General features: G+C 52.7%; 1 protein-coding gene across 1 annotated transcript; it reads right to left on the minus strand.

Moving 5' to 3' along the window:
• Positions 1-1,334: 1,334 nt before the first annotated feature.
• On the minus strand, positions 1,335-15,723 carry CUNH16orf95 (chromosome unknown C16orf95 homolog). The gene is made up of 7 exons (XM_040443277.1): positions 15,561-15,723; positions 14,179-14,230; positions 13,535-13,672; positions 7,574-7,720; positions 6,771-6,807; positions 3,472-3,682; positions 1,335-1,552 (listed from the first exon to the last, which is right to left on the minus strand). Exons 3-7 carry the CDS (start codon positions 13,670-13,672, stop codon positions 1,534-1,536), a joined length of 552 nt encoding a protein of 183 aa, XP_040299211.1. The 5' UTR covers positions 14,179-14,230; positions 15,561-15,723; the 3' UTR covers positions 1,335-1,533.

Here is a 15,723-nt window from a genome sequence, read left to right on the forward strand (position 1 = left end):
CCATATACACACACCCCACACCATATACACGCGCCCACACCATAAACAAAAGTTACAAAACCAACTCAAAATAAATCAAACACCTGAATGTACAAGCTGAACCGTCAGTCTCTTACGAGAAATCATAGGCAAATTTTTGTGACACTGGACTAAGCAGTGGGTTCTGACGTATGACCATCTGACCTAAAGCATAAGCAACCTAAGGAAACAGAAAAATGAATTTCATTGAAATTAAAACTTTTGGACTTCAAAGGACATCATCAAGAGAGGGAAAATCCTTGCAGATGATACACCTGATAAGGACCTACTACCTAGAGCACATCCAGAACACAAACTCAACAACAATGAAAAACAAAGGATGATCCAATTAAAACACAGGCAAGGAGTCTCAACAGACCTCTCTTCTAAGCAGACACGAATGGCCAATGAGAACACGTAGAAATGCTCAATGTCACCAGTCATCGGCGCTCCACACCCACGGGGACGGCTATCACCCAAACAATGGACAGTAAGTAACAAGTGTCCGCAAGGGTGTGGAGAAATCCGAGTGTGTCGGCCTGGCCGGCAGGAATAAATATGAAGCATGACAGTGCAGGGCCCCGCTGTGGAGGACTGCGGTAGCCCCACAGAGCACTGAACAGAGCTGCTGCTCCACCTGGCGTCCCCAGGTACCCACCAGAGAGAAAGGAAAAGGTGTCCACACGGAAATAAAAAATTCAGAGTAAAGCCGACAAGCGAAAACCACCCCAGGTCCATCCAGCCCCACTGCATCCACATAACAGAACATCACTCAGCCAGAAAAGGACGGGCATCCCCGGCTACAAGACACGTGCGCCCTGGAGACCCTGCACTGAGTGCAACATGCCGACGCAGAAGGCCCGCACATTACAGGCCTCTGTTCACGTGAAACATCCAGAACAGGAAAAGTCACAGAGTAGGTGAATGGCTGCCAGACGCTGGGAGGGAAGGGAGGGAGGAGTGATGCATCATATGTGCGGGGTTCGTTCTGGGGCGACGACAAAGGTCTAGAACTAGACAGTGGTGAGGGCTGCACCACCTCATAAATACACCAAAATGCACTGAATCATACTTTAAAAGGTGCAATCTATGGGATGTGAGTGATATCTCAGTTTAAAAACTCAACTCCTATAATTTTACACTACTTAAAGCATGAGCCATCCTAAAGAGGTGCTAAAGCCACTTCCCGGCCCTCATCTGGTGGGCCCGCTGGCCAGGGTAGAGGCGGCCTCCCTCCCACAGGGACCCAAAATGGAGAACGGCCCCTCCCCCACAAAGGAGAACCAGATGCCCTCGTTCAAGAAGGGGCCACTGTGGAGTCTCACAAATAACATTTATTGGCCGCATTCAGGGTCTCACCAGCATCCCCAGCCTCCCGGATGATAAACAGCTTGGATTCAACCCTGGGTGTGAATTATATGACCTGAGACAATGCGGGCCATCACAGACTCCTCCTGACTTGATTACAATTGACATGTTCACGGATGTTCTCAACAGTAGCTGAAGATTCCAAGTTCAAACCCAAAACAACTGGCTGGAAAGCAAAGAGAAAGGCAGTTACTAGGAACAGGGGCCCACGCTGAGCCCACAGTGCCTGGGCAGGACCTGTAAGGAAGCCTCCATGGGCTGGAAGGCGGGGACACACTCACAGCAGAGGGAGGGGTGCCATTCAGATCACTGGTGCACTTGGTTCCCGAGGAGCCCAGGCAGGAAAGGGTGCAGCGAGGTGATGCCAGGATACCTTGCAGCCGCAAGGGCCCTGGGGTGGATGGGCACTCGGCCCCCAGAGCCCACTCTCTCCCTTGGGTGGGAAAGGGAAGTCCAGCCTTGCAGAGTTATGCACGGAAGCCAATGCGAGGAGGCTGTGGCAGCCCTGTCTCGAAGGGACCTGCCTGTCAGTCACGGCCCTTCCAGGGTCCCTGCTGGGAAGGCCCCACGCTCCCCCTCTCCCAAGGCCTCCACAGCAAACCTCTGCCAGGCCAGCTCACGGGCAGCCGGCAGCTTCTCCTGAGATAAGCCACTCATGTAGTCTGTGGGGATCTCCCAGGGCACTCCACAGACACCCCGGCCAGACAAGATACTTCTCCCGAACAGCTGGCTGGGACCTGTGCCCCTGCCCTAAGAGCCTGGTTCAGAGGCAAACGCCTCCTACAACACCTTCAGCGCATCCCCTTGAGCCTGCCCTGCCCATCCACCTCACTCGTCATCTACACCCAGGCTTCCTTCTTTGCTCTTCCCAGAGCGGGCACGGGGGAGCCCTACCTACTTTGATGTCACGTTGGCAAAGATTAAAAAAGAAACAAATCTTTGCGAAAAGCAAAGAAGAAACCATGGCACGATGTCAGGAGCCCTACTCGTGTTCACCGATCACACAAAGCTCACGGACCCCTGCCCCAGCCCCCTTCCCGAGAGCACTTGATCCAAAGAGGATGCAACCCATGTCTGGGCAGGCGCTTGTCTGAAGATGTGCCCCATGGCATCATTTGTAACCACAGGGGCAGAGGCAACACCAGGGCCCAACACCAGGGGAGCGGGTCTACAGGATGTGGGGGGAGGGCCTTCCACCTCTGGCCAGGACGGGAGACAGAGAGCTAACCTCCTATGAACAACCAGAAAACTGGACAGAAGACACCTACAACCGTGTCAGATACTGGACATTTTCTAGAATATTCCTCTTACATGGAGAAGACAGACGAGCAAAGAGCCAACAAGTCAACATATGTAGGTTTGAACTGCACACACTGACATGCTGCCACAGCTTTGCAGATCTTCTATTCACACGTGTGTGGGCACCTGCACGGATGTACACAGGTGTGATGGAAGAGCCTGCGTGGGAAGGTAAACGGGGATGGGGGGGGAGCTATTTCAGAGACTAAAGGAAGCAGCCCCTTCCTGTCCGCTCGGGGAGGTGTCATCCTGGAGGCCTCATGGGGGAGGGACTGGGTGGGGTTCTAGGTGACAAACGCAAGGCCTGCGTGCGGCTAGTGGGTTCGAGGTTGGGGAGAGGGCTTCCCAAAATGGAGCCTCGATGGATGGGCCTGGGCTGGGGGAGAGGTCACAGGTCCCCAGACCTGAAGGGGTGCTTCTACCCCAGAGGGCTGGCTGGGCGAGTGGGCTCCAAGGTCCACTTGCAACCCTGACAGGACAGAGATGTGCGCAAGCTAGAACCAGTGGCAGGCTGCCACAGGACTTGGGAACAGGGAAGAGCCCCGAGGTGCCCAGCCCCCCGCCATCAGCTCTGACGCACCTGGACTGCCGTTCCATCAAGTGTGTGGTGTGGACGGTAGGAGCAGCAGCGTGGTAATCCCGCCACCCCATTCCTCACCCTCTCACGGAACCACAGCCAAGGTCTCCCACATTCTCGGTTCAACTGATCCCGAGGCCGCCGACCGAAACAGCCCGGAAGGGAGACGGGCCCAGGACCCCCAGTGCCCCCACCCTGTGCCTGCTCACCGAATGGCCACCACGACCCTCACGACGGCCTGCAGCAGGGTGAGGAGGCTGAGGCCGAGGGGCAGGATGGGGGCCGGGGGGCTCTCTCCCCTCCCCGGGGCCGGTGGCTCCTGGTGGTGAAGGGCCTGGAGCTGCCGCCACTTGAGGAAGAGGCTCCCATCACAGCAGACCCGCCAGCGGTGGTACCGGGAGCGCAAGTCCAGCGGGGATTCTAGGCGAGAAGGCGAGTCAGGCCCAGGGCAGCGTGAAGATGGCCCGCCGCGTCTGCACACCGCTTGCAGGAGAACCCTCTGGAACCGAGGGCGGGGACTCCAGGTGCCCCAGCAAGGCTGGTCCCAGCCCCATGAGTGTGGATGCCGACCAACGCTCATGGAGGTGAAGGGGACCATGCCATTCACTTCTTTCGTGGCTGACCGTGGGGCTCCTGCCGGCGTTTCTGGAGTCTTTACCCCTCACGGCCACGTGAGGGCACGGTTATGGTTATGGACGAAAGGAGACAGAATCCAGGTGGCATGTGCTTCACGTTAATCTTTGTTTTCAGAGGAAAACAAGTGGTGAAGCCCAGATGAAACCAGACTGGCAAGAGGCTGATAATGACTGCAACTTAGCAATGGAAACATGGGCTATGTCTGAGTGTCTGAAAACCCATGACCCCAGGTAGGGCTCCTGGGCTGCTGTTGCCCCAACGTGAGCTTTTCTGAGACCTGCTTTGGTCATCCTGTGACCCTTCTGATGTCACATCTTGTTTATGGTTTATCACACTACTGACATGCTACTACAAATTATACTTTATTTATATGCTATACTGTACTATATACTACATTACTACTCTAACTATACCAATATGTGTAAAAGCATGATTAATATAAAATACAATAAATGTGTTTTGTTAAAAAATCCTACCGCAAAAGCATGGAGAAGAACACCAGAGGAGCCCCTCTTTACAAGGAAAATACAAGAGGAGAAAGGCAGACTTTCTCTTTAAAATGGAAATAATCCGGATTCGACGCCAAGGGAATTATTTTTAAATCACTGTATATGAAGCTCAAGGGGCAACAGATCCCGCCTGTCCCGGCACCGGTGAGACCCAGGCCCTCAATCCTGTTCTGGGACCACTGGGACCTGGGCTCTCAATCCTGTCCTGGGAACACCCTCTGGCCTGAATGGGTTTAAGGCTTGGCACAAGATCCCTATAAACTGCCTGAACTGTCAACAATGACTGGACTAAAATACTGGTTTTTGAAAACATCAAATTGATGCATGATTCAACAATAAACAGCTTTTAGCTACTCTTGAAGATGCCAAGTATTCACAGCCAAAAACAACCAATAAGAATAAACCCATAAACATGTGATTATACAGTTAAAAGAGCACTTTCTCAAACTGTTCTTGTCCTGCTACTGTGGGTTTTCTTTCATAAAGTGATTTCTGGCTCTTTTCCCTGAAACTTGAGCCAATGTATCACTTGCTCTTGGTTCTTTACCTGTCTTCCTGCCCCCCCACCCCCCACCCCCGTGTGTTGTGTGTTACGTGCAACTCAGCCTAGACACACACCACCTAACCCTTGTCCTCACCCAAACAGGGCTTTAACTTTTCAAATGCACACGCTTGGGGTCCTACAGCGTGGACTGCGGCAACTTAGTTTCTCCACACAGCCACGTGCCTGGGGGCCCCTCCCATCATGCCACAGGCTCTCCGTGGCAGGTGCCACATTTCAAATATACCACCTGCTTTTATGTCCATCCTCCTACTGAGAGACACTTCAGCTGCTTTGGATACCTTGCCGAGGACAGACATGCGGTGGGGGTGTCTACGAGACATCACCCAGACGTGGGCTCGATGGACTAGAGAACATGTGCATCACAAAGCTGACGGATGGGAGGAATGGGGAGTCAAAAAGTACGAACTTCTAGTAATAACATAAGTTAAGTCCTGGGGACCCAATCTACGGCATCATGAGTACAGTTGGTAATACTTCACTGCATATTTGTAAGTTGCTAAGAAAATAGATCTTAAAAGTTCTCATCACAAGAAAAGAAATCTGTAACTGTGTGAGGTGACAGATGTTAACTAGACTTCTTGAGTTGGCTATTTTCGCAATATATTTAAATGCCAAATTGTTACGCTGCGCTCCTGAAATGAATATGTTATGTGTCAATTATACCTCAATAAAAAATAATTTGATAGAGGCCCACACAAAGGCTGTGTAGATTTGTGCCGCTCCTAATCGTGTTACTTTTATTACCAGGGAAGACATGTATTTCTGTAGCATTAACAGGTGGGTGTGCTGGCTGGTGGCCACTCATCCTGGCACTCTCCCAGCCAGACCTGTGCCCCTGGGCTCTGGCAGGCTGCTCAGATCGCCTGCCCATCCCAAGAACCCAGCCCCAGCCCGGCATCCATCCATTCCCTCCTGCACAGATTGTGGCCAGGGTGCTCCCACGCAGAGCAGAGCAGGGGCACGGCTGGGCACGGGGAGGACCTGATACAAGCCACAAAGCGTGCCTGCTGCTTCGCTCACAGGCAACACGGAGGAGGCATACACGTTAGCCGTCAGCGCCGGAAAACGCCTTCCAGAACAATCCAGCCCACGTGTTTGAGGGACAAAGAATGTACCGGTGGGGAAGGAGATGCCATCTCCTCGTGTGCTGAAGGGAATGAATGACACAGCGGGTCACAAACACACAAATATATGCACACGCCCCGTTGCGGGTATCTACTACATCATGAACAGATGAGCATGTGGCATGTACTACAGCCTCCATAAATGTGTGACGATACACGCACTAGGTCTCAAATATGCAAATGTATAAACACACCGCAAGAGGAATACGTGTCTAAATATCACGTCATGAGCATATGGTGTGTCCAGCACATGGAAATGGAGGTACAGGCGCCACGTCGTTAATAAATACGTATAGTAGCCGTGCGTACACATATGTATGTGTGTATATACCCACCCGCCCCCCCCCACACACACACTATGTCATGAACCACAGAAGGTTAGAGCTTAAAAGAAAATACGCTTCAGATACCATCTAACTCCAGGCTGCAAACTGGCTGCATCTTGAGAGCCACTGCAGATGGACTGATAGAGTCTAAGGCTCTCTGGGTTCGGTGGGAAATGGGGGGTGACTAGCGATGTCTGGCAAGAGAAGGGGGCAAAAAGGCGGAGTGTATGCCACACAGCCATGTCTGTTTTACAGACGTGGGGAGGAGAGAAGCCTCCCCATCCCCACCATAAGACCCCGCCTCCCTTGGGGAGCGGGAGGGGATGAGACGCACGTACGCGCTGTTACCTTGCATGCCTTTAAAACCCTGCTGCCTTTTCACCACCTAAAAGAAAAGAATGTCGGCAAATGTATCAGCCCTGGCCTGGTGATCTACCAGAAGGGTGGGCCCAGTGATGTGGCCTAGAAACCAGGAAAGGGCTGTGAGCAGCTCAGGACGCAAGCCAGCTCAGGACACAGCTTCAGGACCAAGCTCAGGTCTCCTTTTAAAAGGCCTTGGAGTCTGAATTCTAGGGACAGTTTGCTATTTGATGACAGCAAACCAGCAACTGGAAAGTGGGTGGAGGCAGAAAGGAAGCTTCTACTGACCACCCAGGGCACCTGAAATGCCGTGGGGCTGAGGAGGACTGGGCCTGGCCAACCACCCCAGCGGGGGCTGGCCTGGAACCCAGAGCCCCGGAGAGGGCCACATAGAGCTGAAGAGTGAGGACAGAAACTCAGAACAATGATCCTTCCCGGCTCCTCCATCCGCCTGCTGGGATGCCCACAGAGCTGGAGCAGGAGGTGAGGCCAGGTGAGGGAGCGGGAGGAGGGGCAAGAGAGGAGGAGGGCAGGAGAGGCGGCAGGAAAGATGGCAGCAGCAATGCTGTCCCCTTCAGAGGGCAGCGTGACCCGCCCTCCGGGCACCCCCCCAGGACACGGAGCCTGCCCCTCCCCTGCACACCCCCCCTCCCCGCCTGCACTCTGCTGCGTTTGCTGTGCCTTCCAGGAGACCCTGGATGAGTGGAGGCCACTGTGGGGAGAGAACCCGGTACCCTCCACCCCATCTCCGGGTCCCTCTCGGGCCTCGCTGCCATGAGCCTCCCTCTTACCTTTGTGTGAGGCCTCAGGACCTGGGGCACCCAGTAGGGCATCACAGCCTGATCCCTAGGCATCGGGAGGCGGCCCCCAAAACGGTGGCATGGGCAGGAGCATGCCTTGGTGGTTTTGGGGGTATAAAACTGGACCATCTTTGGGATCTAACAGAGAGGAAGGGAAGACAAGGTCCAAAGGGATAGTGCCCCAGAAACCTTCACGCTGGAACAGGGCCCTGGGAAGTTCTTCTTCTGTACCCCCACACAAGCACACCCAAACCACCCAGCCGAGGGAGCACAGTCCCAGGGGACCGCCTGCATCTCTGCAGTGCCACAACGCAGGGTGCCACGGCGGGACATGTGGGCTGCAGTCAGGAGGCATGGCTCTGCCCTGAGCTCGGAGGCCACCAGGACTGGCCCCTGGGCACAACATTTAGCCCCTCGGAGTGTCAGCGGTCTTGGCTCTAAAGGGGGCTCTGCCAGATTTCTTAAAACAGAAGTCAGAGTCCAAAACGGGACAGTGTCTGATTCAGCAATTCCACTCTCGGACACACGTGCGTCTGCAAAACGACGCTCTTAAAGGCGGCCGGCATCAGCACTGGCTGTTGGGGCCCAACAGCACGAATGCCATCTGTAAGGGACGATAAAGGTGGGACACGGGGACAGCAGGGAATGGGGCAGACTTTGGAAAGAGCGAGGTGGACCTTCCTGTCCTGACGTGAACGAGTGCAGAGAGGGGACGGTGAGTGAGAAATGCAGCGTGCAGGCACAGCAGCTGCCGTGCGTGGTTTCCACGGAGAACCTACGTGCCCTGCTGCCTGTGCCTGAGTTGTGGGGGGCCATGCCCTCACTGCATTCTGCACCCTCCCACAGCCCTGCCCTTTGCCCTGCGACCCCAGTTCCTTGCAGCAGAGGGACAGCGTGGAGCCCAGCCCTGGACCTCGGTCAGGCCCAGAGAACAAGAAGTGACAGCAGCCAGGGCCCGCACGCCAGCCCCAAGATCAGGGACAGGTGGGGCCGTGGTGCCCAGCAGAGCCCCTCGGACTCCTGTGCAATGACAATGACTGCTGTTTCAAACCAGGCATTTGGGCATCGGTGACATGTTGCTTGTGAAAGAGCACACTCACAGCTCATCTGCAGGCCACATGGGGAAGCCTTGGAGGAGGCACGGGCAGGGGGGCGTGATCTTCACTGTACCCCTTTGTACCTCTGGAAGTCCCCACCATGTGCTCATGTCGCACATTATAAAAGACACTAAAACCTACCTCTGAGTGGACCCTGACAACTTCCTGAGGCCACGGAGGGCCCCACAGAGCACGTGTGCGACATGAGGCGAAGCAGAGAGGACCCCGCAGGGGAGGGCTGAGGGGTCGCAGGCTCATCCAAAGGAGGAGATGGAACAGGTTCTGGAGAACCCCTCCCACTTGCCACCAGGGTGCTGCCCAGCAGGACGAGCACACTCGGGACACTTGTGTCCACCCACCCCCCAGCATGCACCTGAGAGCCCTCCAGATGTGGACAGCACAAACTCCCTGGGCAGACCCTGTGGGTGGCCCCTGCCACGGTTATTCCGCACCACCCACCCCTTGTTAAAAGAACCCAACTTTGCTCAAGGGACCAAGTGCCCAGTCCCAAGGGACCAGCCTCAGCCAGGCAGGGCTTTGCCAGCAATGTATCTGGGGGTGAGAACAAAGAGATCAAAGACAAGTTGGCTGGGGCTTCTGGGAATTTTTTACCCTGGATAAGAAAAGGGAACGAGACAGTAAGCCTTCCATGCACCTTCGGGGGGGGGGGGGGGGGGGGGGGGGAGGGGATCATAAAGGCTTCCTTTGTGCCACATGTATCAGGGTATAAGGAGGAGACCCATGGCCGCCATCTCAAAACACGCAAGCTGGAAGCACCAACACTAGGAGTAAAGGGTAAAAAGAATCTGGATCTTTAAACACATTATCCAGCCATAAAACCAATCCTAGAATAATCCTCTCTCTACCAAAGACCCTGGTTGAACCCACTGTGGGTCAGCTCTCTGTTACTTGCACCTAACACCTCCCCCTGCTGGAACAGGAGCCTGCTGGGTGCATGGAAAGGAGGCTGGAGCCTAGGGGGTTGGGGGGTGGGCAGCAAGGTCAGGAAGGACCCCAGGGACTCCATCAGGGACTTTGGTCCATACTCAGAAATGAGGGGCTATGGGGGAGCGACAGGACCAGATGTACAGTTTTAAAAGCTCTTAGGTGGTGGAGGTGCCAGGGTGCCTCAGTCGGCTGAGCATCTAACTCTTGATTTTGATGGGGTCATGATCTCACAGTTTGTGGGATCAACTCTTGTGTCTGGCTCCACACTGACAGCACGGAGTCTGCTTAGGATTTTCTCTCTCTCTCTCTCTCTCTCTCTCTCAGTCTCCACCCCTCCATTTTCTCTCTCTCTCAAAATAAATTTAAAAACTTAGGAAAATAAATTATAAAAGCTCATGGGGCTTCAGATCAGAAAATGGACAGCCAGAGCTAGCACGGATGGAGGCAGGAAGACGAGCTGGAAGACAGGAGACAGGCTGGGCACCTTGGCCTCTGCACTCCTTCCACCCTGCTTAGGGCCACCTCCTCCCCGACGCCCAGCAGCATAACTCAGTGGAAAGAGTCATGGACTCTAATCCCTCATCGGCTGTGGACTGACCCTGTGACCTTAGAAAAACCCCTGTCCCTCTCTGGACCTCAGTTTTCCCATCCTTTAAAGGAGTACAATCATACCTACCCTGCCCAACTTTCAAATGATACAATGGCCAACAGGAGGGACTGAGGCCATCATCACTGCCTAGAACAATGTGACTCAGTGACCTTGAGGCCACTGACCTGTTTAAGAATCTACTAAAAAACAAGAAATGAGAGATAGCCTCACTACAGATTCTACTGATATTACAAGGGTAATTAGAGAATATTATGAATAACATTATGCCAATAAATTTGACAAGGATACAATGGACAGAATCCTTGAAGCTCACTAAGCAAGAAACAGATAACATAAATAACTCTATATCCATGAAAGAAATTTTTTGCAGTTAAAAACCCTCCCACAAAGAAACTTCTAGCCCCATATGGCTTCACTGGTAAATCCCACCAAACCCTAAAGGAAGAAATAATACCAATTCCACACAGAGTCTTCCAGAAATTTGAAATGAGAGACTACGTCTCAACTTATTCTACATGGCCAGCATTACCCTAGTACAAAGGCAAACAAGGAAAAGGCAGATCAATATTCTAATCAAATTCTAACCGGGGCGCCTGGGTGGCGCAGTCGGTTAAGCGTCCGACTTCAGCTAGGTCACGATCTCGCGGTCCGTGAGTTCGAGCCCCGCGTCGGGCTCTGGGCTGATGGCTCAGAGCCTGGAGCCTGCTTCCGATTCTGTGTCTCCCTCTCTCTCTGCCCCTCCCCTGTTCATGCTCTGTCTCTCTCTGTCCCAAAAATAAATAAAAAAAAAAAAAACGTTGAAAAAAAAAAATTCTAACCAAATATATCAGGAGAACAATACATCATGATTACATGGGGTTTCTCCTAAGAAACAGTTTAACTTTTGAAAGTCCATCAATGTAACAATATTAACAACCCCCCCCAAAAAATTATCATTTCGATAGACATAGATAATACCCAACATTCATTCTGGATACAAACTCTGAGCAAATTAGGAATAGACAGGAACTTCCTCAGCCTGACAGGAACTTCCTCAGCCTGACACAGGGCATCTAAACCAACAGCTAACATCACACTTAATGGTGAAAACCCGAATGCTGTTGCCCTAAGATGAGGAAGAAAACAAGGGTGTCTTGTCTCCCCACTGCGTTCATCAATGTACTAGAAGTTCTAGTCAGGGGATAAGGCAAGAAAAAGAAATAAAAGACATCCAAACTGGACAGGAAGGAAGGAAATCCTCTCTCTCTGCAGATGGCATGATCTTCTACGTAGAAAATCTGAATCTACAGATCCACTAGAATAAAGGAGGTAATGCAATATTGTGGGATACAAGATCAAAACACAAAAGTCAGTAGTATCCTTAAAAAGTAGCAAAGAGGCGGGGTGCCTGGGTGGCTCAGTCAGTTAAGCATCCAACTTCAGCTCAGGTCATGATCTCATGGTCTGTGAGTTCGAGCCTCACGTCGGGCTCTGTGCCGACAGCTTAGAGCCTGGAGCCTGCTTTGGACTCTGTGTATCCCTCTCTCTCTGCTCCTCCCCTGCTCATTCTCTCTCTCTCTTTCTCTCTCTCTCTCTCTCAAAAATAAACATTTTAAAAAATTTTTGTAATAAATAAGTAAAAAATGACCTTCAAGCCATAGGAAAAACAAAATCAACTTAAAATGGATCACAAACCTAAACACAAACTATAAACTATAAAACTTCCAGAAAAAAAAACACAGGAGAAACCTTTCCAATCTTGGCTTAGGCAAAGATTTCTTAGAAATGCTTAGAATGCATGTGCCACTGCTGTGTTGGCAGGGATGGAGGGGGAGAGGGCGCTGGGGCCGCGGGGGCCGGGCCCGCGGGGCGCGGGTGCACCTAAACAAGATCCAGAAAAGATCAAACTGACAAACTGCACTTCGTCAAAATTTAAAACTTATGCTCTGTGAAAGATACTGAGAAGAGAATAAAACGACAAGTCAAGAACACGGAGCAAATATTTGCAAATTAACTATTTCATAAAGAAAGTATATATCCAGAATACATAAACAATTCTCACAACTCAATAGTAAAAAAAAAAAAAAAAGCAAACAACCCAATTTTTGTAAATGGGCAAAATATCTGGAGAGACATCTACGTATCAAGTAAGATGCGCAGATGGCAGGGGCGCCTGGGTGGCTCCATCAGTTAAGCGTCCGACTTCGGCTCAGGCCATGATCTCACAGGTCGTGGATTCGAGCCCCATGTCGGACTCTGTGCTGACAGCTCGGAGCTCAGAGCCTGGAGCCTGCTTTGGATTCTATGTCTCCCTCTCTCTCTGCCCCACCCCTGCTTATGCTCTGTCTCTCTCTGTCTCTCAAAAATGAATAAACATTAAAAAAAAAGTTGGTTTTTTTTTTAAAGTAAGATGTGCAGATGACGAAAGCACATGGAGGAGACCCTTGGCATCACTAGTTACTATGGAATTAAGTAGTGGAATTTAGCCACCTATTAAGATGGCTAAAATTTCAAAGAGTGACCAAACCACATGTCAGTGAAAACGTGGAGGGACTGGAACTTTATACAATGCTGGTGGGAATGTCAAATGACACAACCATTTTCGGAAAACAGTTGCCAGTTTCTCAAAAAGTTACACATACCCCTACGGCATGATCCAACAACTCGCCCAAGAGAAATGAAGGCACGTTCACACAAAGACTTGTACACAAACGTTCACAGCAGCCTCACTGCTAAGAGCCAAAACTGCTGGAAATGATGCCAATGTCCTTCAGGGGGCGAGAGGCTACACTGTGGCTGATTCAGATGACAGAGCACTCTCCAGTACTCCTCAGCGACCACGTGGATGAAACTCAAAAATAATTATGCTAAGGGAAGGAAGCCAGAGTACCCACCACATGACTCCATTTATATAAAACCCAAGGAAACGCAGACTGGCCGCCAGCAACAGAAACAGACCAGCAGTTGCCAGGGATGGTGGGGCAGGGAAGGCTGGGTCCAGTTGCAAAGGGCACAAGGAAACCCTTCAGGGTTGTGTGTACATGTACATTAACTCAACGACGGGGGTGGTTCCACAGTGTGTATCTATGTAGAGATTTAGCAAACTGCCCACTTCACACATGTGTGGTTATCGCATGTCAATCTTAACTCCATAAATCTGGTTTAAAATAAAAATCCCGATTTAAAGAAAAACACCAACTGTCTCCCAGAAATTGTAAAACATCACTCATGTAATATCTATGATGCTGAGATGTGACTGGTCCCCTTAAGTTCACCCTGGACTCAGATGAAGAAACCTGGCTCAAGTCAGTCACCTACCTGCTTTCGGGGTCTCAGGGACAAAGGGACCCAGTAAGGCAGGGCAGCCTTGACCCTGGGCACGGGCAGGCAGCCCCCGAACCTGGCCTGGCACTCACAGCAGATGGGCTCTCGAACAGCGCTGGGGACGGGATACATCTGAGCATGAGCCAGAAAAGACAGAATTAAACACGCTGTTAATTTAGCGATGTGAGCCGAGGAACTCCCTGGAACAGTCCATCAACGCTCAGAGAGCCAGGGTTGAGGCAGGGTGTCCAAGGGCAGGGAACAGGGGCCTCAGCTCCTTCTGCAGCTCAAAAAGAGACAGGCTACCATGGCTCACCCTCCAGAGTCATCTAGACAGAGACCAGCAGAGCTTGCAGACCAGGTCGTGAGGATCCCCGGCCATTTACGGTCACATTGCCATGTGCATGGCTGGGGAAGTACAACCAACTACAATGGGGGCTGTTCTTTTTGTGGTTATGTGAGGGGTGGGGGAGGCAGTGGGTGACCCTACAGAGAGACACTAGGGGCCGGGTGATGGGCCCCATGTCTGACACAGCCTCATGAGGTGTGGCTTTTGGATGCACCCACATTCTCCACTCTCCCCAACCCACGGGCATGTCGGAGTTGGGGCAAAGACCCTGAGTGTTTGCTTTCCTTACCGAATAATCTATGAGGCACACTTCTTTCCCAAAGATTTGAAATGTGCTCTTCCTAGAAAACAAGAACAGGAAGGCTTAGAAAGTTCTGGGCTTTGGGTACATTGGGAGACAGGGCTGTTGGGCGACGACCTGGGCCAGATTTCTTGAAACTGACTCGTGTCACTAAACCCCAGGGAGGGAGGGGTCATCCTTCTGAGACTCAGAGGGTGTAGGGGCTGACAAGAGAGTCAGGTGTATGCACGCTCACATGCTGACATCTAGGGGGTCCCTGAATGCCGGGCTCGTGTAAAATCCCGTGTTCCCAAACCTAGTTGCTTCACGCACGCTCCAGCTAAACTTGTGCTAAGCCCTTCAGGAAAGAAAGCAAGCTCCAACCTGCTGAGAACTTCCCAAGCCCTGGAGCTGCCAACCACCACACCTAGGACATCCCCAAGCTTCTACTTGGGGAAAAGACAGTCAGACCTGTCCATTAAAAGAAAGTCCTTCCAGCATAACCTGAATGCTCTGTCTCTGGGATGACAAAAGCATTTGGGGCTACACAGACCGTGTTACCCTTCCCCATTGTCCCCCCTACCCCTGCGACAAACTGCTAGAATGCCATATGGGGTCTCCAGTGGGCATGAATGGATCACACAGCAAAGCAACTTTTCCCTGACAGTGATGGGCCCGGCGGGGGTAGGTTCTGTAGCATGGAAACCGTAGGAGTGACACGGCGTTTTGGGGTTTCATTTTTACCGTGATCACCACCACTACTGCTATCTTATTACAGCAACAGCTTCGGGTCATTGAGCCCTCTCAGCACACCCAGCTGCCGCCAGAAAACACGGGATGCTGCCCCTGCGCGCATCCTCCCCCTGCTGGTAATGACTGCATCGCTAGTTCCTTAAGGGGCCACCCCTGTCTCCGCCCCCGCCGCTCAGCCCCCCAGCCCAGAGGCTGAGCCCCAGCTCTCTGAGGACGTTGGCTCAGAAGGGGGACATTACCCAAGTCAGCCCAGAGAAACTCATTTGGGGACTGGGGGCCAAAATTTAGGGGAAAAAGAATGTCCTTTTGTGTGGAGGTCGGAAGCCTCAGGTCTCGGCTCCAGGAGGGAAGCCGGCCCGCAAGCAAGCGGAGCTGACAGATGGACAAAGCAGTGTCCGACCACAGTCCCTGAGCATCTGGATACACCCGTGTCTGAAGAGCTGCCCTCCGTTCTCAGCCGGTGGAACAGTAACCCGCCCCCCGGAGCTCCCGTCAGCGCAGACATGCCCTCTGCCCTGCCTACGGGACACAAGCTACCGCTGGGCCGGGGTGACGTGGGGCCCGGGCGCCTGGCGGCGGGGCTGGGGCTGCCCCGGGTGCGGTGTCCGCGGCCCGGCGTGAGGGGCCCAGGCACGCACCTGCCTGCCGCGACGCGCTCCGGGGAGTGCGTGCTGACAGACCCAACGGACACCCGGGGCGCCCGGAAGGGCCCGCCGCGGCTGTGACAGGGTGACGGGGTGGGAGGGAGCGGTGACCATCGTGAGGCGGCTGACGACACCACGGCCGGCTCGCACGCGTGCG

This window comes from Herpailurus yagouaroundi, unplaced genomic scaffold (genome assembly GCF_014898765.1).
Source record: "Herpailurus yagouaroundi ecotype Mexico unplaced genomic scaffold, PumYag 190, whole genome shotgun sequence".
Taxonomy (NCBI): Eukaryota; Metazoa; Chordata; class Mammalia; order Carnivora; family Felidae; genus Herpailurus; species Herpailurus yagouaroundi.